The sequence below is a fragment of the Saccopteryx leptura genome, chromosome 2, assembly GCF_036850995.1.
Source record: "Saccopteryx leptura isolate mSacLep1 chromosome 2, mSacLep1_pri_phased_curated, whole genome shotgun sequence".
In the NCBI taxonomy this organism is placed as follows: domain Eukaryota; kingdom Metazoa; phylum Chordata; class Mammalia; order Chiroptera; family Emballonuridae; genus Saccopteryx; species Saccopteryx leptura.
In genome coordinates, this window is record NC_089504.1 from 220,499,025 (window position 1) to 220,524,353 (window position 25,329).

Consider the following 25,329-nt stretch of genomic DNA (forward strand, 5'->3'; position numbering starts at 1 on the left):
TGGGAGTTTTTTTGTTTTGTTTTGTTTTCCTCTTGAGTAAAGTTTCAGGTAACTTGTCTTGATTTTAATCTCTGGCATAGACTTTGCACATCTGTGAAAGGCAGTCGGAGGGGATGGCAGTATTTTCTGTGAGCGTTTGTTGGAAAGGACATGGTGGTATAATGTTGGAGGATAGGAAATGAGTTACTAACCGAAGACCTGCTCTTCTGTCTCTAACCATGGACTCTACATTTTATTTGTTTATTTATTCAATTTACTTTTGCCTGAGCCTAGTAGAGTATAACATAGTGCTTCACCCAGGCTAACCTCCTTCCCTCCCCTCCCAATAGAGGCTCAGAGTAGAGGCTGGGCTTCCTGCAGATGAATGTGCCCATGGCTGGTGTCCGTTTTACCCCTTCTGCTGGAGACAGCTGTGGAAGCTTGGCCACAGACCACTCCCCCAACTTCTCAGCCTGTAGGGACCCTCCACCCCCACCCAGGCTTGGGATGAAGCCATCAAGTGCTGACAAGGCTTACTTAGGGGACCTCCTGTGAGAAAGCGAGCCCACTCATGATCAACCCTCACTTAGAAACAGCTGCCACATTCCAAGTATTTGCCATTTTATTTTAAAATGTATCATGTGAGTCCCTGTTTGAGCATTACAATGAAATTGCTACTTGATCTCCGTCCTCAGTATTCAGAATGTTGTGCTTTTAATCTACAGTAAAGTAAAATAAATGCTTTGAGTGGGTGGATACTTTTTCAATGTAGGTTATATTCATTAGCCTCATCAATGACCTCGTGGCAAGAAATAACAATTAATTTAGATAAAGTTATTTCCCCCTCTTAGGAAACACCTTTGAGCTACACATATTTTCTGGAAATTTCACAGTTGTTAAAAAAAGTTTTTGAACAGTGAGTGAAAGTTTCAAGAAAGCTCTGATTCCATTATCTTTGTCACTGTTAAATGTAGAAGCGATCAAAGAGCAGGACAACCGCCTCCAAATGGTCTGAACTGAGGAAAGGGGAATTTTCTGCCAACACATGGGTGTTGATTGAGAGACAGAAAGGGAAACCATTCATTTGAGTGGAATTGTGGATTTTTAATAAGATCCATATATTCTTTGGCAAAACACTTAACAATTCTGTGGTACAACTTCTCAAGGGCTCTGTAAAATGTTTTATGGTGTGTGTGTGTGTGTGTGTGTGTGTGTGTGTGTGTGTGTCTGCAATTTGAAAAATTAAAGCATGCTCCACAGAATTTTTAAGCGAACCAAGATTGCTGGGCATGTGGCCGGGACACCAGGATGGGCTTCATCAAGAAGTTGTCAAGTCAAAACACAGGACACCTCCTAACCAATGGGGCTCAGTGGAGTTTTGTGTTTGTTTCCATCTTTGGGAACCTGTATTGTCCTTTCCTCCCAGAACCTGCTTTGACAGGTGCCAGCAGGCACCCCCTTCTCATCACAGGGCAGGTAGGCTGGTGGGCACTGTTGCAGAGAGGGAAGGATGACCACAGCCAAAGACCTTCACTTGTTTTGTCTTTCCTTTTGTCTGCAGGGGGTGCAGCTTTTATTTTCCCCAATACTTCAGTATATCCTGAAGCTACGCAAAGAATTACAACTAGGCCAGGTACGAAAACACCCCTGTGCTGTGCGATCTATTCACTGAGAGACATCCCAGGATGGCCTGTGAGATCCATAACTTAAGTCATGCGATACCAAGAGGGTCGATCCTGGACCAGAACCAAGTCCTAAAATGTTGTTCTGCCTCTGTGGGTTTGGAGCCTAATGAGTCAGACTGCTTCATTCAGAGATCATATTCATGTCCCTGCTAATCCCTGTGGAATGAAAAGCAGATCAGCCCCTTAACTAGCCGCTTGGAAGTCAGATGGGCAAAGATAGCATCCAGGGTGCCTGGCAATCAGGAATCTGTCTACTTTTTTTTTTTTTTGGCAGAGACAGAGAGTCAGAGAGAGGGACAAATAGGGACAGACAGACAGGAAGGGAGAAAAATGAGAAACATCAATTCTTTATTGTGGTTCCTTAGTTGTCCATTGATTGATTTCTCATATGTGCCTTGACTGGGGGGGGGGGGGGTACAGCAGACCGAGTGACTCCTTGCTCGAGCCAGCGACCTTGGGTCCAAGCTGGTGAGCCTTGTTCAAACCAGATGAGCCCGCGCTCAAGCTGGCGCCCTCGGGGTCTCGTATCTGGGTCCTCCACATTCCAGTTCGATGCTCTATCCACTGCGCCACTGCCTGGTCAGGCAGGAATCTGTCTACTTTTGAGTTAATTGAAGGATGTAAGTGTAAATATTGCCCTGCAGGGGAATAGCACAAAGCAAGAGGAATTCCCATAAAACTAGTGCCATTTAACCAGAGGTGCCACTGCTAACTGTGGAGTTGCTGGAGAGGAGGGGAAGGAGTTTACCCCTCCATTGAAGGAATAAAGGGGCTTTGCAGATGAGGGACAGTATGCCCAAGGAGTAGTCGATGTTTCTCAGGGGGAGAAGGAGTGGACAGCATTTCAGAGAAGGGACAACATGCTTTAGACATCTGTCCCCTCCCCAAACTTACAGCACCATGAACTAGAAATTACTATGCCAGCCTCACAGCTGAGAAATCGTGGTTCAGGGTGATGGAATGGGTATTCCATGTTCCATACACAGGTCTCATGTCTCCTTAGACCCAGGCTGTTGCTTCTGACCTCGATCGCATGTTCGGCTCCACAAGTCTCCATTGGAGCTGGTGGAAGGCACTCAAGCTAGAGCTACTGTTTCTTCCCAGTGAGATAGTCTGGGGCCAGGCAGCTAAGGAGCGTGAGCTACCTGACACTGCCCTAGTGACTTCAGACTGATGACTTTCTCCTTCACCTCAGGGGAAACGTTTGCTCCCCTTCCCCTGAGAAGCATGGTGAAAGGGCTCAGCCAAAGCATTCCGTTAACTCTGTCATGTGAGAGGTGGCACAGGCCGCTTGACTTTGGACAAGACCAGAGTCCAAAGTGAACTAGACTGGCCCTACAGAAACCCACCATGCGCACTGAGAATGGAAAAATACTGCTGCATATTGTCCTCTAGCCCTAGAGAGCTCTGAGTTTACCCCTGAGAAATGCATCCTTGGGAATACACAGGGAGAGTAGGAAGATCACAAGGATTTGGGGAGCATTTTAAAAACATTTCCATCCTTACTTAAAAAAAGAAGAAAGCTATCTGTAAAACATTTGGCCAGGGTTTGTTTGTTTGTCTCGTTGAAGCTGTCTCGTGACTGCCTCTGACTGAGTTGCAGAAGCCAGGGAGTGGGAGCTGGTGTTGTAGAACAAAGGATCTTGGGACTTCTTTTTTTTTCATATTTGAGGATATGGTGGATTTGGATGATGTGGCCAGCCCATCCCGCTGTATGGAGTGGCAGGGAAAATGATGGCTGGATCACTGTCTCTGTGTTTCAGCCAAGGGAAAGACAAGGGCGGCAAATTCAAATGCACCTCCCGTGGCCCTGATAGTGTTCTTCCTCGTGTCCATCCTTTGAATGTGACCTGGAAGCAGTCACACTTGCATGTCTCCATTGCCAGTCAAGTATGTTTCTGAGACTCAAATTGGGTCAAAAATACCTGTTTTGCTGACTGTTACTGTAATTATGAAAGGAGAGACCAATAGTGGTGTCTGAGCCAAAAATAATGTAAAGCAAACTGAACAGACAGAAGACTGTGTTCTGCAAGCCAGAGCCAGGGATGTGCCCTTGGAAGAGAATTGCTTGCATAGGTTGGGTGGAGCAGCGATGGGCTTTGAAGGAAGGGTCTTGTGAGTGTGGTTACCTGTAAACGGAGAACTTTGTGACGGCTCAGGGGGCATGAACATGGCCAAGCTGATTGCCGAGGCATCGGGGAGGGGTAGTCACTGGGAGTCGGTGACTGTGTCCCTTTGGTCAGTGGGCATCTTTCTGATTTTAGAAGAGGAGATTGTGAACACTGTCTTTGGGAGAGGTCTTTGAGCCCTTGGGGACAGAGGTCTGAATTTCTCTTCCTCTGAACTCGTGCTTGGCTATGTCCTGATCTTCATGTCTCCATTACCTATGCCCACATCCATGGAAATAGAGCACCCCTCCCACCTGCCTGGCCCATCCTGCCCAGCCCTGCTTCCCACCTCACCTCCCTCCCTCTCTTCCTGCCTTGAGTAGCCCATTCCTGGGCCACTGCCCCCAATCTGCTGTTTTGTGATTGAACTTCCCAAATGGATCACTTATTCCAGATTCCCCTTACTGCTTACCCTGCTTACCCTGTCAAGTCACGGTGGCATTTCAGTTTTACCTCATAATTAGCCGAGACTGTTAGAGACCTTACGCATAAATAACCACATATGGACATTTCACTCCTCTGTTCATGCTCATCCCTTCTCTTCTCATGCTTGTTCCTATTAACTTTTCCCAAATGTCCCTGACTCCCAGTGAGCCCTCTTTCCAGATCCCTTTGTCATAAATTAGCATTCAGAGCAATCTCTCATCTACTCCAATAAACTGTTAGCACACAGGCATATCACTTTACATTCTATTTTTATGATCATTATTTTACAGTGTTTCATGTGTTTCTCAAGTTGTCAGTTGTTACTGTCAGAAACCCTTTCCTCATCTCCCTTGTAAGCACCCTCCTTTGCCGAACACGTGCCTTCGGAGCCACGGCCCCTCAAGGTCTCACGTGGCAACAATACAGACAGGTATGACTCCTAGAAACTTGCAAGCCAGCTTCTGACCTAAGATGTGCCACTCTGACTGGCATCTTAGGAGCAGTTTATGTGAAAGCTCTAGTATGTGCCAGAGAGGATGTTCTGTAACCTCATCCTCCCCTCCTCCATCTCCATGGCAACCCTTGCATCATGATACCCATCTAGGATATTATCAGAAAAGAATGGGGAGTGGAGCCTGCAAGTGCAGCCTTGACTTTCACGTTTTAGCTGCTGCTCTTCCAGGGTTTCTTGAAACTGTAAGTCGTACTTCCATCAGAGCTCACAGCTTAATGCCTTTTCATATCACCAGTCACCGCCAGAGAGCAAGATACTGCCCTACTCCTTAGCAAGGTGCTTTGTAAAGCCTGTATCTTAGCAAATGCCCAAACACTCATTCTTTGCTTTTCTGTAGTTACAATATAACCAGACATCTGCAAACCTGGACAAGAAGGGAGTGAAAGATGCCCCCAGATCTTCGTATCTTTGATAGAGGATTTTGGAAGACTGTGGAAGATCTGGAGGATAATGAGAGAGCCACTTAATCATCTGAGGGTTGACTCTAAATCTCTCTTCCATTAAACTGGGGTTTACAGCTTGGTTCCTGGCAACAGTTCTAGGTCTTCTTCTGTCTTTGCCACAGTCATCTAAGTTCATCAGAAGCCAGCAAGTGTCATCCTTTCCCATCCAGCCCAGCTAGTGACCTCCGCAGTTGCTTTTTGAATGTGGTGTGGGTCCTGCAGAATGAGAATAACTCTCCCAGAATCTAGATTCTGGCTTTTACAAAAACAAAATGCATAGGTAGATATTAAAAGGACTAGTAGGCTGTTCTCCGATAAGCTTGAGAAAAGAGGATATAAAAATTGGCGAAATTAACTCTGCAGGAAGGGCCAGGAGGATGTTGTCTTGGTTTCTTGATGTCTGGAGAGGGAGGTTGGTCACAGCGGGGGGGAACCCATTCAGAATCAAGAACTAATCGTAGCTCCCAATAAATAAACAGAGGTGCAGGTGTGGAGGCATCAACACCAGTCAACCCCCCTGCTTGTACCTTGATGTTATTTGGTCCAGATCATGGCATATACATATTTCTGTGTGACCCTGAGCTGCCCATGCAATAGCTTTTGTAAAGTTTGGTTTTTACACACAGTCTTTTACAGAAAAAAATAGCTGGACTAATGCCAGAAACCCACCTTCCCCAACACAGGACCCTCTGCCAAGTGTTTGAGTTAATTACCTTGAAGATCAAGGTTGAAGAGAAACAGAGAGTATATTAAAGTGGTCACTACAAATTAAGTGTAAAATGCATCCTTATTAAAAGTCTTCTGATCTGCTGTCAATAAGGGACAAATAACAAACGTCCATGGAATAGTCATTTTTTTTTCCGAGCAGAACTCTCTTGTCTCTGCTTTGAGGGGTGAAGCTGCTGATGAGGTCACTGCTGGTTGTGTCTCGTCTCAGCGAGGCTGAGTTCAACTTTCCTATGTCACATCCCACAGTGGGGGGGGGGGGGCGCAGCATGTGATGAGCAGCTGATAAGGAAGCATTGGACCAGAATTTCATGGAGGGAAACAAAAGCATGCTTATCTTCCATGGCAGTGTGTTTATGAACATGGTAGTCATTGTTCATATAAACATCTCAAATTGTTGGGTAAAAATCAGACTTGCTGTTGTTTGGGTCCTGACTTATTTTCAAAGGAGGACAGACATGGTTATACATACTCCCTAAGAAGGATTTTCTGATAAAAAAAGCTTCAAAATATTTTTCTATTAATAGTTTGGAGTTTAATTTGTTCTAGTCACATTTCATGAGCAATACACTTTTTTTTTTAATGTTTAAAATAATAGCAAACTAACCTACTGACTCTGGCGATTAATTTCATGAGTGCTTTTATATCTCAGGTGAAGCCATTCAATCTAGGATTCTTTCCACACATTTATTCCTGGTATTTACACACTCAGATAGTATTTCTGAAATCATTATCTGTAGGAGCACAGCTTTCTAAAAAGAGCAATGGAATCATCTAGAGAACAGGCTTTCTCGAATGTCCGTGTGCACCCCAAGTCAACGGGATCTTGTTAAAATGCCAGCTGTGAATCAGTGGATCTGGAGTGAGAGGCTGAATTTCTGACAAGCTCCCAGACGTGGCCAGTGTTGTTGGTCTGTGGAGCACACTTTGAGACACAGGGTCTAGACTGTATTTCTATATTATCTCGCTCTCTCATTTGGTAGGTGAGCCCCTGGTGGATGTGGGTGTCCACTCCTGATTGAGTGAGATGCTGTTATGGTTGCCTGGCTAGATTTTTGTTGTTGTTGTTCCAAAACAATCTTCAAATTGAAACTCCAGCAAACTATTTTTTTAGACAAAATGCAACTGGATGAGAATCCGTATGCAAAGCGCTCCCACAAATTTTAGTTGAAATGTTGTTGTACATTGATAATGGCTGAGGATTTAATTCCCGCGTGCAACCTAAACACCAGAAAAATGAAATTTTGAGGAGCTCGGTGGGAAAAGCTGGTGGTTCAAAAATGCAAAAATGCCAGCTGCCAGGGAGTGGTGAGCATTAACGGAGTTAGAGAAGAGAAATTGTTCAGCTCAGCCAGAGCTCCGGAGAGCAGGGTTTCACTGACCACACCCGTGGCGATGCTTGCAGCCAAACAGACCTAATAAATTATGGCAGTTCTGTGTTGAATTTCACATTGCGTTTCACTGCTATTCTCCTTGGGATGTGAAAATAGTCAGAGACACATCTTCTGCAATGTAGCTCAGAGTTCTTGCAGATTGACCCATTGAATTGCCAGTTTTAAATAGAGTTAAGTGATCTGTTTAAAGAGAGATTTAAAACAAATTACATGTCGCTGCCCTCCAAATGAGGTGTCACAGCCATCTCCAGGTGTCTGGCAGCAGGGTATGAACTGATGTATCTGCATGTGGCTTTCAGTTGGCCCAGAATGACACATGGCATTGAACTGAGACCCATCAGTTCCAAGAAGATGTAGTTTTGAAATGGTTCTGGGATAAGACAGCAGGTAGAAGCAGCTTTCTGTGTGTATACACAGTTCAAGCATGCATGACAGTGTTCCTGGAATATTGTTTTGAAGGAAACTTAAAACAACTTAGAGTGGGTCATCATAAACATTCACAGACCTTGAGCTGAGGAGGCAGAAGTATTTATTAAATTTGCATAGGTGGGGCGCACAGAGATGTGTGGGACAAGTGATGTAAATACATGATAAATACAATGACATTATTGGCCTCTACCTTAAGCTCTTATGGTCATCACTCACATGTTGGTGGGTGGAGTGTGACTACTGCAGTCTTCTGATTTGGTTCATGCAGTTTATTTTAGAGAAATTCTAAATTCACTTAGGGAAGAAGAAAGAGTGGGCATTTGCATAGAAATATAAGTAGACAGTGAAGACTGATTTAAGGTCAATGGATGAGATTATAAAGAGAAAGGGAGGGGTGGCCAAGAGAGGCAGCTGGAAAAGGAGAAGAAAACAGTGCTCGTTCCCAGGGAAGAAGAAGAAAAAGGAGCATGAGCATTACTGGATGGACTGAGGCGCAGACCTCGAACACGAACTGGTGGATTCATTCCAGCTGTGGGCTCGGTTTTGGATGGGCCATGAAGATAGGAAAGGGTGGAGTAGGTTGGTCCCATCTGGATGCAGACACATTAGACTAGGAGATACTTAGTGTGGCCATGCCCTGTGGTTGTAGATTACCTAAGAAGAGTCAGCAAAGTCTGGGGGAATCTGTCAATGGGAGTTTTCAAATTTAACATGTAAAAGTGTTAGGTCGATAAACTATACAAAATTATAATTTGCAAATAAAATCCAAATCTAGTGGAATCCAGGTCGCACATTTCTTTGGGTTACTGTATATTCCTTATACGATATTTATTCAAATAAACACAAAAGAAAACAAAAAAACATAAAATTCTCTATTATAAAATTATATTATTGATCTTTTAGTCAATTTATTTGTCTTGACAGATTTACCTTACGAACCACCCAGGAGATCAGCCTGGACCGGTCATGGCCACCCCACCCCCCAGTCGAAAGGTACAGTGTTGGCTCCTACTGCCTTGAATCTGCATGTCACAAGACAGTGGGTCACTCCTGATGTGGTAAATAATCATTTCTCTTGCGAATCTGTGCTTTTTCAACGTGGCGAGTGTCTATCCATTGGCGACAAAGGCACTACTAGTTTTTAAATGCAATGATTCTTCCTCTATTGAGGTTTTACCTACTTGCATAATAGAAAGAAATGACCAATGTCATGTATTTCATTACACACATGCGCATGTCATGGGATGTTTGAGTACAGATTCAACACTGAGTAGATCCCCTCATCTTGGCCATGTTTAAAGTATCCATTGCTTTATTTCATTTTCTTGGTACATTCCCTTTTATTTATTTCAGGTTGGCATTCATTTTAATCTGTTTTGTAAGCCGTCTCAAATTCTTTTTTTTTTTTTACTTTAGGAAAAGTGGGGTACAAATTTTTTAAATATGGCCCTGGCCAGGTAGCTCAGTTAGAGCATCACCCCTGTACGCCGGGGTTGCAGGTTCAATCCCTGCTTGGGGCATGTAAAGGAATCAATCAGTGAATACACAAATACGTGGATCAACAAATCAGTCTCTCTGTCTCTCTCTCTCCCTCCCTTCCTTCCACTCTCTCACTTTAAAAATCAATCAATGAAAAATTTTTTAAAGAAAAATAATTTTAAAAATAATGAAATCATTTAAATTTAAAGTGTTCTTTTTCTTGTTTTGTTTTTTTTTGTTTGTTTTGTTAGGAGGTTTATATATGTTTGGTTCCAATAGAAAGGAAAAATTTTCCTTCCCATAGGATGTCTCTTACTACGTCACTAAAATAGTTGATGGAATGTTGACTCAACAGCATCAAAGACTAGTAGCCAGATGTTAAGTGACAGCTAACGGTCTTTTATTTTGGGGTTTCCAGCTGCTCAGCCATCTCCTTCCACGGTGCCCAAAACCGAAGACCAGCGGCCTCAGCTAGGTATGTTCTGGGGAGCCTCTCCACGACCGTTAGACAAGAAGCAGGTTTTGTAGCATATTTCTACATTAAGCTTGTGTGACTCTGTCTTCTTTACAACTGCTCCATGTATAAAATGGAGACCAAATAATCAGTTTCCTCAATTATGGTGACCAGAGAGCTTGTTAAAACTTTCCCCAAGCCTGTACAATGAATGTGGAAGGGAACGTCCTGCTCACCTGCAGGCTGCTTCTCTGTGACCCACGAATCCTGTAACTTCACCCCGCAGGCCTGGGGCAGTGGCACCAACAATGTGGAAGTGCAGTGAGCGGGAGGCAGGTATTACCAGTGATGTCGTCAGCATGGCCAGCATGGTGGCAGACCAACTGGGGACTTGCCACACGTTTGCCCTATTTATGTCCTGGGATGAGGCAAGCACGGGGCTGGTGATGGGAATACCAGGCCAGATCTGGGCTCCCCCAAATGAGGCGGCCCTTAGGGAGAAACTTCTCTTGGATCCCGTGGGACCTCTTATCTAACACAGGAAGTGGCGCCGGGTGACTTTGGTGTGGGGGACATTTTCTGCTCCAAAGGCCAGAGACACAGGAGGGTGGGTGTCATACCGCAGTATGATCTAAACTGCAGTTATGTAACACTGAGTCATGACCACACGATGGCATGGGGTTTGACTTCTTTTCTTCTCACTGTAGATCCTTATCAGATTCTTGGACCAACAAGCAGCCGCCTTGCGAATCCAGGTGAGACACTGATGGTGGTTTTTCTCTTGCAGAGTTACCTTTATGGCAGTGGCTGTTTGAAAGGTGAATTGGCAATGGCGAGAAATTCCTTCATCTGAACAGATTTGAGGGTTTACGTCTCCTTGGATTTTTCCCAAATGGAAAAATAAAATAGATCAAGTTATAAATTAAGATTTTAGTTTCAGCAAAGAGCATCATTACCTAATTTAAGCTGCATGAGTCTCATAGGGTTGCTAGAACAAAGGACCACAGATGGAGCAGGATGGAGGTTTAGGCATTTACCATCTCCCAGTTCTGGGGGCAAAGTCCAAAACCAAGTTGTCAGCAGGGCTTGTTCCTTCTGAGGACCAGAGGAAGGGTCGGCTCCAGACCTGTCACTCTGGCTTGTAGCTGGCCACCTTCTGCTTGTGTCTCTTCTCTTGTCTTCCTTCTTTATGGGGCTGTGTCCGAATTCACTTTTTCCTAACCACACTAGTCATATTGAATTAGAGTCACCCTAAAGACCTCACTTGAACTTGATTACCTCTGTAAAGACTCTGTGTTCCAATAAGGTCATATTCTAAGGTTCCAGCGTAGAGGGGGGAAGGTTAGGACTCCAACAAATGAATTTGGGGGAGAGGCACAATTGAACCCATTACACAAGCAGTTAAATTCTGTTTTTAAAAGGAGAGTACTGATTACAACCATAGGTTGGGTTTCAAAGTTAGGCTTCTCTTCAGTGAATGTCCTGTTTCTCAACTTAGATGCTAGAAAAAAGTACAGATTCTTAACTGGCGCATTTGCCAGGGATCGTCACCTGTTCTCACATTTCAGTGCCAACCAAATTGTTTTATTTGTATTTGAACGGGACCCAGTTGTGTCACAGAAACCCACGGCACAGGCTGCACATTCTTCCCGGTAAACTCAAACACCAAAATGTCCCAGGCATCTTGCAAGTATGAGCCGAAATGTGTAGTTCCTAAACATTGAGGCCAGAACAGGGTTGGAAATGGAAGAATTCAGATTCGGCATACATCCCCACAGGGGAATCTGCACTTTCAGAACATAAAACATTATTATGGAGTGTCCACCATCTTTGCCAGTTGTGTTTTAGCTAATGTTAGCTAAATTCAGCGAATATTCCATAAGCATCTGACCAGTTAGAAGGGACTGTTTTGTTTACTACTATCCCCTCCACCCACGGGTCTAGACCAGGCGCTCAATAATTGTTTGTTGAATAAATAAATGCAAGAACAATAGAGTATCATTCTGACCCTCAAGGAGCTTACATTCCAATGGAGAAATAGACGCAGGTCATTGCAACACTGTCCAAACTGTGGAAGTCACAGGCTCTTGCCTCTTTTGTGAGCATCCACCAGGTGGTCACGTCCCCTGGGTCTCCGGCCCCTCCTTGTGCCAGTGGTCAGCTTTCCATTCGCATGGCCTCCGTAGCCATTCACATAAAAATGATGGCTGTGTTTTGAGATGATGATTATCAGTCATGCTTCAGGAAGACTGGTCTGGCATGAATGTTCAGGATAGATTAGAAAGAGGAAAAGACAGAAGCCGACACACTCTGGGAACGTTAATTCAGTAATGGGAGATAACATTCGAACAGCTCCATCCCATTTAATTCCCAGGCAAGGGCCTGTGTCTGTGGTCCTATCTCCTAGTCTACCTGGGAGGTCACTGCCTTCACCCTGCAGAAGAGGATTTGGAGGTCCAGAGAAATTAAGGTAGCTTTTCCTACATCACACAGCCAAGAAGGAAGGAGGCCAGATGCGGCTTTGGGGATAGTGGGGCTACAGAGAGTGGCTGGCCCTAAAAAGAGCATCATCTCTCACAGTGGCACCCTGTGCCCAGCAGCTGGGGGTGCTCATTGTAGGGAGAGGGACCCAGGGAAGAGCCAGGAGGAGACTGTAAACCATTGCAGGCCTGCAAAGATGTCTTGGTACCTAACAGTTCAGTGACATTTGTGTCATGAAGGAAGGACCTCCCTTCTACCCCAGAGACCTTTCTCAAAGGGCCAGGGGAAGGTGGCGGCATCTAACTTCTGATCTGAATAGAAAGATTCACTTCTATTTGGTTTGAAATGAAGGAGGCCCTCTCTCTGTCTGTCCTTAGGCCATCTCCATTGTATTTTGCATGGCCTTTCCCCGATGCCAGAATGTTTTTTTATCTTTCTATTAACGCTTCTTCCTGTTGGAGCCTACTATTCCATTCTCTGACACATAAATCCTTCACCACTTCCGATGCTGCCTTGGTTCTTTACACAATGCAGATTTTTTTCAGTCATGTTCAGTGGAAAGGTGACCTCATCCAGCGTGAATGCACAGGTGATGGTAACATCTCAGCATCACCATCCCAGTAGTCATCTGGTGAGCACTCTGGCTTGTGCTTCTCCTGCTGAGAAGAGTGTGTCCCTGTGTTACTACCTAGTGGCTCAGAAAGCTATTTGACATCCCATCAGACTGGCCAGGCACTTTGTGGCACCCTACATGAACTGAGCTCACCTCTCCACGTGTTAGTCCAGCGGCTGTCCCGACTGCAACTGGAGAGTCTTTCATGGTGGATGTGAGACTGCCTCCTGCCTCATGCAAAGCCAGATACCAGTTTGAGGGATGCTGTGCTATTTGTTACAAGGTAGTAGTGTCCAGTCTTGCACTGAGAACTTACCAAGCTCCAGGTCCGGGGAGGGGACAACCTGGGAAGGACTTGAGGAGACTGAGGCGATGTGGACAGAAACCAGGCCTGACAACAAGCTTGTACAGTGATTCAGGGTCACCGCCTGGGGCAGGGTTCTGGCTCTTGCTGACCTCGGGCAAGATGAGTCATCCTGCCTCTCTGGGCTCTAATTTCTTCCTCTCTACACTGAGCAACCAAAGGATTCTTGGAGGGATTATTATAAAAACACTGTATAGTGTTCAGAACAGTACCTGGCACACGGTAAGCTTTCAGTGGGTAGCTCTAGGTGCTAGGCAAGGGGCGTACCTGTCTTTACACTTGGATTTTCTGCCCAAACTCATCATGACAAGAGCGTTCGCCTCCTGAGTTCATCTGCATGGTGGCTCTGGAAGATAGCACTCTTACCATTACCCCCATGTGGCCCGTGAGGACTCTGAGGCACAGGGAGCTGGGTCAGTTGCCCAAGGCCCCTTAAGTGGCAGAGCCAGGGTTCAGCCAGGCAGTGCTGACACCAGGGAGGCCCTTCTAGCCACCATATACTCCACCCTTCCAACAGACCCCCTCTGAACCACACTGAGCCTGGGTCAAGCCTTCCCCTGGGACACACCTGCCGCCTAGATTTTCACATGTTGGGGGCTGTGCGCACAGGTTTTTTTGTGGCACGCCAGCTGCAGGAGAAAGTGACCCCAAACAACTGCCACTGTGGTGCCTGCTGGGCCCCCGTCAGCTGTCACCAGAGCGCTCTGCTCAGGGACAGTCCTCCTGCTTGTCCCACAACTGCTGACTCACTCCCCGCTTTGCTCCACTCTGTGGTTTATAAACCGTTCAGCTGTTGGCCTTTTCTTGTTCGGTCTCTACCTCTTTGCTCCTGTGTTCCTCTTCTTTTCATCACATTCAGAGACTGCTTTCCTTGGGGAAACGAGAGGGCTGCCTCTGTCCTCTTCTGAGCCTGGTGCCACCCATCCCTCGGGTTCTCCTGTAGGGGGCAGCCAGCATCATCATCTCTCCGCTCCACCCAGTCTTACCCTGGACAAAGCTAGGGCGCAAGCAACTGCTCCTCACGGGTGTAGAGGATATTACCAGGATAGAGGGAGAAAGTAGGTGTGACAGGTTTTTGATTCATGAGGTGCAGGTGGAGGTTCAGGTCTTTTAACAGCTTCTCCTTTTCCCATGGGTTTGGCCAGTGAGCCACCCAAGTCACTCTTAGGCTTCCAAAACCTTAGGGAGCCTTGTCTTGGAACCCCATCCAGTATTCTAAAAAGCACCTTTATTGCACAGTGAATGTTACTGCTTTGACGGTAAAAGAATTTAATAGTTTGCTTGTGAAATTCTGTGGCCATGAGTAATCCCTTCAGTGCACCCTTGACTGTACTTTCTCAGCAACCGTGGGCATCCTCGAGAATTCTTGCCCAGTGAGGAAATCTGCTTTAACCTATGGATGCCGTGAGTTTCGTGGTGAATGCTGGATCGAGCAATTAATGAACCCGACTTAATGTCCCATTTTATAAATGTGCGGTGATTTCGCATTCACCTTTGTGTTCTTGGGTTTGGCAGCCTAGGGCTTTTGTTTACAAATCTCTTACTCCCATAGACTTTGGAAATGCTCTGAGGCCTGAGCCCCATGTCTTAAAGGCTACTTTAGGGTAAAATAGTGAGAAATGCTCATCCGTCTCTTGAGCTTTGAGTTTCCAGCCAGGGATGTAGGTCCCGGACTTTCTAATGCCGGAGAGATGTGAGGCCACCAGTTCTCTGTGATACACGTTTCTAAAGGAATTGGCCAAGGGACAGATTTCTAAGGGCCAATGCCAAGGTTCGAATAGATGCCGAGTATTATTTGGGCTGTTTAGGAAGGTTTGTGTCTTTATACAGATCTGTGGGACTGCTCTCTTTGCGAGAGGAGGCCGACAGTGAATATTTATTTTCAGACAATTCTGTTTATATTGAGGCATATGTTAGACTGATCAATCAAAAATCCATGTTTTCCCTTATTCCCAGGTCATATATGAACTTTTTTCCCCCAAGTATTAATTCTCTGGTTACAATAGATATACTGAAACCATATGGTATTCTCATACCATTCTTTGTATTTTTAAAAATGCATATTAATGAAACATTGGGGGGCAAGAAAACTTGATTGAGAACAGTTTGAACGTGTCGTCCCGAAACAGCAGAGGCTCCCAGCATGATGAACTACAAGCTGCTAATACCTTTCAAATGTGCAGCTCGGCCGAAAATGGTAACTTTCCAAAACGTAGCCGGGAAAGGCTGACCTTTCTCACGATGCCGAAGTATTGATGGGATCACAGACACATCCATGTCCGTGTAGCCCATATGGGAATAGGATTTCTGAGTTGGGTGATTTAGCTAGGAAGCCAGTGAGACAGAGCGAGTAGAGTACAAATTAATAACCGATTTTTATGTTACATCCATTCCCTGGTTGGTTGCCGGTAACGGTGGCTTTCATCATTTGATCACGTCTGATGATTCTCACTGATCGTAGAATAGAAGATCACCTTCCTAGTCAGTGCTGTTGCTGGGTGGTTAGAAGGAAGGGCCTACCTGCCTCTTCCCTATTTTCAAAGCTTCTAAAATATGTTGGGCACACCTTCACTTCTTCTGGTATTCAGGCTCACTGTCAATGTTTGCGTGCCTCTCCCCTTCGGGGCCACTCGTCAGCTTCAAGTATTATGACAGAGTGGCTAGAATGATGTGTCTAGATTTGTCTCTGGAATTAGATACAACATAAAAGCTACGCCTGCGTGCCCCTTACAGGGTCAGGAGAACTTTGCGGGGGCACACCAGTCCCAGGAGATCTCCTTGACCACAGCGGGGTTGGGGGGCTCTCTCCCCTCTCCCTGGGCGGACTTGAGATCACTCATTGTTGTTGTGCTTTTTCTTTTGGAAACTTCTGAACACTGTTGGCACTGCCGTGCGGGGCAAACACATGGATTTCCGTTAGGATGCATTTGCCTAAATACTGGCCCTGGGTGATCTGGTTTGAAAGAGGGCCAACTTTTTTCTTTTCCTTTTTTTTCTGAGCTTCCTCATTCTGAGTGGGTTAATTCTGTTCTAGGAAAAGTTTGGCCAGAACTGCTTTCAGTATGCCAGCAAAGTGTTATGTTAGAAATAACAGTGTTTACTTCCATTCTCTGTTTTTTTCCATAAACTTATTAGAAGTTCATTTCCTAAATCTGACTTTTATTATTTTACTTGACCTAGCCAATGTAAATGGTATTAAGTCATTATTGCCATCAACCTAATGGCACATTCTGCCTCACAAAATAGGAAAAATAAGCCCATTCCAATCCCCCTATCCCACCTCCAAAACACAGAGCTGACCTGACTTTTCTAAGGAAGTCAGAAATGGACAGAACCAATCTGAACTTTGCCCTGTGGGAATTCTCTGTTTTTTATAAAGGACATGGCTCTGTTGACCAACCTGATAGTTATCAAGGTTCACTGTCTTAAGTCAGGTTCCCTTGATGCAGACTTTGGGGTAAGGATACTTGGGCATGTGATTAATAAAGGGGGTGTTCTTGCGAAAGGGCGTGAGGAAGCAGGATGGGGCAAGGAAGAGCTGAGGACAGGGGGTCCAGCTAGGATCTGCTTCTGATCTCAGGGAAGCTCTGGAGCATGAACAATCTCACAGATTTGGTCCCTCCTTGAGGTGAGATCTTAGCGACCCTTTGTCTGTCCCTCTGGCCATGGGTCACTCCTTTTTGGCCACAGGCAGTTATCTGGAGGACAGGGGAGCCCCCGGCACCTGAAGGATAGGTGCAGAGGCCTGGTAAAGGGACCTGGGTACACCAGCACGCCTTTGTTCAGAACCTGTCCTCATGGGTCTTGTGATTCCTGCCTGTCCCCTTTAGGGAGTGGACAGATCCAGCTTTGGCAGTTTCTCCTGGAGCTCCTGTCCGACAGCTCAAACTCCAACTGCATCACCTGGGAAGGCACCAACGGGGAGTTCAAGATGACAGATCCTGACGAGGTGGCCCGGCGCTGGGGGGAGCGGAAGAGCAAACCCAATATGAACTACGATAAACTCAGCCGTGCACTCCGTTACTACTATGACAAAAACATCATGACCAAAGTCCACGGGAAGCGCTATGCCTACAAGTTTGACTTCCATGGGATCGCCCAGGCCCTCCAGCCCCACCCTCCAGAGTCATCACTCTACAAGTACCCCTCGGACCTCCCTTACATGGGCTCCTATCACGCCCACCCGCAGAAGATGAACTTTGTAGCACCCCACCCCCCGGCCCTCCCTGTCACATCATCCAGTTTTTTCGCTGCCCCAAACCCATACTGGAATTCACCCACTGGAGGCATATACCCTAATACTAGGCTCCCAGCCAGCCACATGCCTTCTCACCTGGGCACTTATTACTAGGGACCTGAAAGAGGCCTTTCCCAATGACACACAATCGCCGAAAAGTTGCCACAAACTCTGTTGGAGAACAGGAATCAGAAAGTGCCTCAGGAGGAATGGAAAAGCTTGGCGGGGGCTGGGGAAGGAAGCCAGGGACGAGGTCCAAAGACTCAGCGGGAGGGGATTACTCAAGTATTACTACAGAATTTAAGAGGATGCTAAACATGTAACGTGTAGGGACATATAATCTGTGGACCAACCTTGTAAAAGACATTGTAAGTAGAAGTATGAAGTCATAGGACAAAGTGCCAAAGAAGGTGGCCTCAAGGCGCCTAGCCACTTCAGAGTAGAGTTGGGGTCCTGCTACTGCGAACCAGGATTGAACCAAAGCAACACAGATAACACAGTCTTGACCTAACACACCGTTCAAATGTCATTTTAAGGAAAACTACCTGTATTTAAAAATAGAAACATATCAAAACCAAGAAAAGGGAAAAAAAAGGAAAAGAGAGAGAGAGAGAGACTGTGCAACAGACGTTGATACGGAACTCATCGGCGAGTGCCGTTTCTGGTGAAGCCGGACTCATTCCATTTGATGGGGGGCTGCCGGCCCTCTCCAACTGTGAAGACGACCCAGAGTTTCCAACTCCTTTGCAGTATTCCAGGAACCAGGAGCCCAGCGGTGGGACTGAGCACGTGCGGAGAGGACGTGGTTGTGGACGGAGGGCTGGAGGATGTGTGAGAGGAGGAGGCAGGAGTGGGGGAAAGCTTCTCAAGCAGAGATGGCTGGACTGTGGACAGCATCAGACTGCGGAGAAGGAGAAGGCGTCGCGGAGGCTTGAGGTTGATTGCGGTTGGTGTCACACCAAATGCAGTGTTAGAGGAAGGACACAGCAGAATGAAGGAAGGGGAGGTGGTAGGATTCAGACACAAAAACATGCATCTCTTTTTTATTGTTGTTGTTTGTTTGTCAAAAGAAAACTTTAACTGGAATTGTCTGATATTTAAAAGAAACGTGCAGGACAGTAAGGTTTGTGGGGGCTCTGTTCTCCACAGGAACAGGCAAGTGACGGTCTTGGCTGCCGCAGCCCAACATCACCAGGGCACCTGGGTGAGGCGGGCTCCAGGGTTCCTTTCGAGTCGCGAACGCTGTGCGTTTGTCAGAATGAAGTATACAAGCCAATGTGTTCCCCCCCCCCTTTTTTTATATAATAATTATATAACTTATGCATTTATACACTACGAGTTGATCTCGGCCAACCAAAGATACATGACAAAAGAGACAATCAGTGATATAATGTGGCCTTGAAATTTAACTCTGTATGCTTAATGTTTACAATATGAAGTTATTAGTTCTTAGAATGCAGAATGTATGTAATAAAATAAGCTTGGCCTAGCACGGCAAATCGGATTTACACACGAGTCTGCGTTCACACTTTTCTGGTGACTCAAGTTGCCTGAGAGAAAGAAGCCTGTGGCAAACGTGGTGGGTTTTGTGCTATAATTTTATTATGTCCAGGAACGTGTGGAAGTGAGAAAAAGGCACATAGGGTGTTTGGCACTCACACGGCGTCAGCCTCTCTTTCACTCCTGGCTCCTTCTGGAGTAAAAGGACCAAAAGTTCCCAATGGGGCCTCCATCTTTACGCCCAGAATGGAAAGGGGCCTCTAACACTGAGGCTGTCGTAGAGACAATCCAGATTAGCACCAGGACACAGGTGGCCCTCACTTCATTCTGTGATCACAGACCTTCTGTGAAATGGCGAACAAACCATTGCTCTTCACGCACACTGGGTTATTGTTGGTAAATAAAGCGTCATGGGTAGCTGCAGATCCTCGCTTTAAAGAATCAAGGGCAGCTTCTAAATTGTCTACGTGCCTTCTCTCTCCCAGGATCTCGCCAGGTAGCCTGCGGCCTAGACCTTCCGGCCCCAGCATCATCTGGGTGCTGTGGTGTGGGACTCCCCATCCCTGGGCCTGACATATTACCAGACGTGTAGTTCTCGGATCTGAAATCCTTTCCCCTTGACCTCTTTTCTGAGTGTCACAGAGGCTGCCACCTTGGCCGAGGTGATAGGAGTTTGAGAGGCAGAACCCAAAGCAAAGAGAGGGGGAGCAAAACCTGACCCGGTTCTTGGCCGAAGTCAATTTCCAAGTTGGCCCGTCTCCTCTCGGGTTTGGGGCTCATTCTGCACTTTGTAATCCTCTTGCTATGGCTAAATGAAGTTGCCAAACCTCGGTGGTGTGGATATGTGGGCAGCAGTCTTGAAAGCCGGTGGGATCCGATTCCCAAGGCTTCAGACACTGCACCACTTGGGTTAAAAGAAGTCCCACCATCAGTCACTTCCCAGCAGCTTGGGAAAGGCCCTCAGAAAGCTTCCATCAATTTGGGAAAATACATAAATAAAGGCATGAAAGCTGGCAGCTAGAGTGCCTAAACTGCTCTAGTGGAAAGATCAGTCATTTCTGTTTGGGGATGCAAAGGCCAGGCTCACCTACATTCTGCACAGAAACACAAGTGTCCTCCACGCATAATTGCTCAGTCCCATGCCTTCAAGGCTGTGTCATGAGCAAAAGAACAGAAATGACATGACGAGCATACTGAGCTTTGCCAGATGTTTCAGTTAGGTTCCCCAACAGCCCCCCCTCCCCATCCGGGTTATTAGCAACCTTTATGACACACAGTGTAGTTTCGGATAAGATGATAATGCTGAGTCTTCCCAAATAAATCATTGTTAAATCATGTCACGAAAGAATGCGACCCACTGCTCCTGTCACAACCTAGTTTCAAAGCACTTCTCCCACTTGTACTCTGAATTCCATGAGGAGCCTCTCTCTCTCTCTCCACTCCTTCGGCACCTTCGCTAGTCCCCCTGTGTGCTCATGACCCCTGCAGAGTCTCACTTCCGCTGTCGGGATATGTGTCCCCACTCCTCCTCTCAAAGACTCTTCGGGGACTTGGCGAAGTTCTGCATATTCCCGAGGCTCGGCCAGAACTTCATTCTGGCTCCCAGCTTGATGGCCTGGCCACGTCTCCAAAAGGTTCAAGGTGAGTAGAAAGGTCAGGACTGATGGAGTTAAAGAACTTGCTGCTCCCCTGAGGCACCTGTCCACACTACTGCCTGGGAAGGAGCCTTCAGGGCCTGTGCTGGATGATAGGTGCAGCCCCGACAGCTGGTGCTCCAGAGCTGGGAAGGTGAGGGCAGAGAGGGAAAGCACGGGCGTCCTGGGGGTCCGCAGACAGCCCTTTTACTGTGGAAACAGAACAAGTTAGTTTTTTTAAAAACCTGGTTTAGCGAGTCCCTCATCACTCCATCCAAATAGAAGTTCTGGGATGATTAGTTAGAGAATTAAACTCTTTGGACTACTCAAAGGTATATCTGGTTCGTTCCTTCTCCCTGTCTTAACCTTGTTTTTAAAAAATCTTGTTAAAATAATTTCAGGTTGTCCCTGGCCTGCTAGCTCAGTTGGTTAGAGTGTTGTCCCAACATGCTGAGGTTGCAGGCTTGATCCTGGGTCGGGCCACATACAAGAACCAACCAATGGCACATGAGTAAGCGGATCAACAAATTGATGTTTCTCTTTATGTCTCTCACCCTTCCTCTCTTTCTAAAAATCAATAAGTAAAAATTTTAAAATGTTTTCATGTCAAATGAGAAAAAGGTTGAATACAGAAGTAAAATATTAAAGATAACTAGGACCTCTTTATTCATCACAGAGCAGTGTGGTTCTCAAAGTGTGGTCCGCGGACCAGCAACATCAGCCTCACCCGGGAACTTGTTAGATATTCCCAGACCCTGCTCCAGGTTCCCCGAAGCAGAAGCCCAGCCATCAGTTCCAACAAGCCTTACCAGTGATTCTGATGCCTGATGGAGTTTGAGAACAACTGCGATGGAAGAGAAGATGATCTGTGTCTAGTGTGGAATGTTCAGAGTGAAATCTCAATCTCATCAAGTTTCTTCTGTGCCACATGGAAATTGACCATGAGGTTAGGACAGTTTACTGTGGGGGTGTTGCTTCCTTTGAGCAACTCTCCTCCCAGCTATTAACTGGTCCTGTGTGTATCTGTTATCTACTGCTGAGTTACAAATGATCACAAACCACTCAGCATGAAACAACACACATCTGTCACCTTCGTTACCATGGGTCAGAAGTCCAGGTATAATGTAGCTGGGCCCTCTGCGCAGGGTCTCACCAGGCTAAAATTCAAGATTCAGCCAGGATTGTTACCTCGTTTCTGAGCTCATTGGTTGTTGGCAGAAGTCAGCTCCTGATGATTGTAGGACTGAGGCACCATTTCCTTACCGGCTGACAGCCAGTGACCGCTCCCAACTCTTACAGGACACCTGGGGTCCTTACCACATGGCCTCTCCATAGCCAGGCAGTTACTCCTTCAGGCCAGAGACTGTCTCTTACTTTGAATCTGACTTCTTTGAATGGCTCTCCTGATTAAACCAGGCCCAATCAGGATAATATTTTTAAAATTAACTCAAAAAGTCAACTTACTAGGGCCTTAACTACACTTGAAAAATTACTTTTACCATAAAATATAACCTAAACATGGGAATTGGAATCCCTCATATTCACAGGTCCCTCCCATTCTCCAGTAGAGAAGATTATGTAGGGCATGAACACCGAAGAATGAAAATCTTTGAGGCCCTGTTAGAATTCTGCTCACACACCATGGGTAACTGTATCTTCTGTCCCTTTCCAAGCTCTCTATACCTGGAGCCCTGTGCGCCAGCTTGTCTCACTGACAGTGTGGACCTCTTTGAGCAAGTCTGATAGTCTTTCTTTGATCAATTTGCAACGCTTTATTTTGAAAATATAAGGGATAAATCAGCTTTTAATTTTCTTTTGATTTTATTTTAAAGCTGACCCAAGTTTTTTCTAAATAGAAAGAACTAGGCAGACTCTTCTAACTTATAATTTTTATTTTAAACTAATTTTATAAAGCAAAATAGTTTCATTCCTTTTCTCATAAACATTCTTTATGAAATATTATTCTGGTGAGGCAAGACATCATATAACTTGATTATGATTTGTGCCAGAATAAGTGGAATTATAGACTTATGCAGGAAGCATGTTAAATAGAAGAACTTTATTAAAAAAAGAAATGAGTTAGTTTTTCATGTTTCCTGGACACATAACATGTTCCCTAAAGAAAATAATACAAAATGGTAGCCAGAATTTCATTCTGAGTGGCCATATCATAAAACTGTTTTGATATTTTACAAGGTCATGACTGGTGAAGTGGACATGGCTGAAGAGTACTAATTAAAAACAACACCCATCTGGAAGGAAGGTCCTGGGGACAGATTCCAGGTCTCTTCCCCTGACCTTACTTAGTCAGACCTTTTTAGGGTGAGGGCATAGATGGTACACTGAAGACAACTCCAGATGCTGTGGGCTGAGGGGGCAGTAGGTTACATGGCAAGCTCAGGATCCCAAAGAGCAGGCTGAAGGGATGGGCCAAGTGTTGCAAACGTACTGGAGCTTTAATGATGTTAGGATCTGCATTGTGTTCAAAACACCTGGGAGCTGGACTGAGCAGAAGCACATGTGACCAGCACGTGAGGGTTTCAGAGATGACTGCAGAATATCCAGCATATAATGAGCTAGGGGAAAGACACTGGCTTGAACACTTCAAATGCACTGTTCCATTACTCCTTCCAGTCATCCTCATGATACAAATTACAAGTTAAAAATCTTGACCCTCAGATTAAACAGTTTACTCAGCTCACCTAAAGTATAAGAGGGTACACTAATGCTTGTCCCAGTACTGACTCTCAAATTTCTACTCTTACACCATTTTGCCTCATACTGACAGGACATGGGGGAGGGGTAACATGGCCAAACTTAGGTTATATTTTCTAAAATGGACTGTGAAACAGGACTTATTTATTCTATTTTCACCTGCTTTCAGCATGAATTCTGCATATACACTCGCAGAAGGATATAGGCCAGCTAGAGCAAGCCCAGTGGGGAGATGAGGAGAATGAGGGAACCACGACAGGGCCATGGAGGAACAGCTGAAGGACTATCCAGTGTTCCCTCTGGAAGCATGATTACCTTTATGGTCCATCAACCCAGGACCCAGCATGGTGCATAGCAACACTAAGCTATCAGTAAATGTCTTCACCTGCATGCTGAATGAACATCCAGAAAGGTAATCATCTGGACTTGGCAAGGATGCCCATTGGCCAAACTCAAAAAAGAACTTTTAACCAGTCAGAGAAGCACCACATAGAATGGACAACCTTTTCCCAGGAGTTCCTGGATGTGGGTGTGTTCACATGGACCATGTGACTACTCACCAGAATTTAGCAGCACTTGGTAGGTGAACTACTTGGCCATTTAGGTCTTTTTCAGGTCAGTGCAATTTAGGTTCTTTGAAATGATGAAATGTCACATATCCATACGTGGAAGGTTAGGGGAAAGGGTCTGAAATGCATGACGGCTTCAAAGGTCACTCTTGATCAGTATCACTTAGTTAACCTCAGGAGCACATTCCAGAGTTGAACATTATACAAGCACTAGAATCCCTCAGATTGGTTTATCCTGTGACTTTGTGTCTCCAGAATGACTTGAGCCCACTCTGCTTGGAAGTTAAGACATATCTGTATATCTGTTCCACCTGAAGGGCCCCAGTGAAGGCTGATGGGGCTGTGGAATTTCTCAGGCATTTCCTCACTGGGGAGGAAGACCCCCTCCCCCCACTGCAATACTCTTCCCCTAAAGCATGCATCTTGGGGTTGTTGGTCACAGTCTGCTCAGCATTAGACATGGCTCAGCTGGAAGAGTGTCAGGCTGCCCCTGGGAGCCTCAATCCAGCACCAGACTAACCACTGCCACCTCCCAGCAGGCATCAGAGTGGGAGCCAAGGCCAGCTTTCTGCTTAAGAAACTAAGGAAGGGATGGGGGTGGAGGTTAAATATGTAAGAATGAATTTGGGCCAGAAGGTAGAAAGCCGTTTGGGCCTTCTTGATTAGAAGGCCAGGATAGTCCTAGAAGCTGACAGAAGGGGTGCAGAACAGGGAGTGACCACCTTCTTCAAAGAGGAAGACCACTAGGCAGAGAGTGGGAAGGACCAGTTTCCAGGAGGGTAAGTCCCGCCTCTTCCTGTGGAGCAGAGTGGAAGGAAGAGGGAGAGAGCAAGAATCATGGCTACAAGGCCTTCCTCATGGAAACACGTGATAGTGGAGGATAATTGTTCCTTCCTGATGAAGGACCTACCCCAGATTGTTTAATATGACAGTTCTCCTTAGAAGAAATCACTGCTCTCATCATATTTTTCTAAACCTGGGATTCTTCAGCCATCTGTGCCTCCTGCTGTTTGCATTCATATGGCACAGAGCATTTCAAAGTGGGATTATGCAGTGTTACTGGGTTTTAACCCTTTGAGTAGTGAGTTTTTTTCATGCTCACTGGCCACTGGGAGTGAGTTTTTGTTTTTTTTTTCAAAAAATGAAATTAGTTTTATTAACTTAAAATCATGTTTGTTTGATAACCAATTTATGGAAACAACAGGAACATACATTTGCCTTTTAAAATTTTATTTATTTTTTACAGAGACAGAGAGTGAGTCAGAGAGAGGGATAGACAGGGACAGACAGACAGGAACGGAGAGAGATGAGAAGCATCAATCATTAGTTTTTCATTGCGCGTTGCAACACCTTAGTTGTTCATTGATTGCTTTCTCATATGTGCCTTGACCGTGGGCCTTCAGCAGACCGAGTAACCCCTTGCTGGAGCCAGCGACCTTGGGTTCAAGCTGGTGGGCTTTTGCTCAAACTAGAATAGCCCATGCTCAAGCTGGCGACCTCGGGGTCTTGAACCTGGGTC

The 25,329-nt window shown here is 45.8% G+C and overlaps 1 protein-coding gene across 4 annotated transcripts in view; it reads left to right on the top strand.

Moving 5' to 3' along the window:
• ERG (ETS transcription factor ERG) overlaps nt 1–18,900 on the top strand; it is a 263,037-nt gene extending 244,137 nt beyond the window's left edge. For 3 of the 4 annotated variants that reach the window (XM_066370185.1, XM_066370186.1, XM_066370183.1), the window contains 5 exons: nt 1,541–1,612; nt 8,689–8,757; nt 9,662–9,718; nt 10,405–10,452; nt 16,986–18,900. In XM_066370185.1, the coding sequence (XP_066226282.1) occupies nt 1,541–1,612; nt 8,689–8,757; nt 9,662–9,718; nt 10,405–10,452; nt 16,986–17,506 (767 nt within the window). In that variant the 3' untranslated portion in view covers nt 17,507–18,900. The remainder of the gene's footprint in view (nt 1–1,540; nt 1,613–8,688; nt 8,758–9,661; nt 9,719–10,404; nt 10,453–16,985) is intronic. The other variant, XM_066370187.1, reaches the window with a different exon arrangement.
• The last annotated feature ends 6,429 nt before the right edge of the window (nt 18,901–25,329 follow it).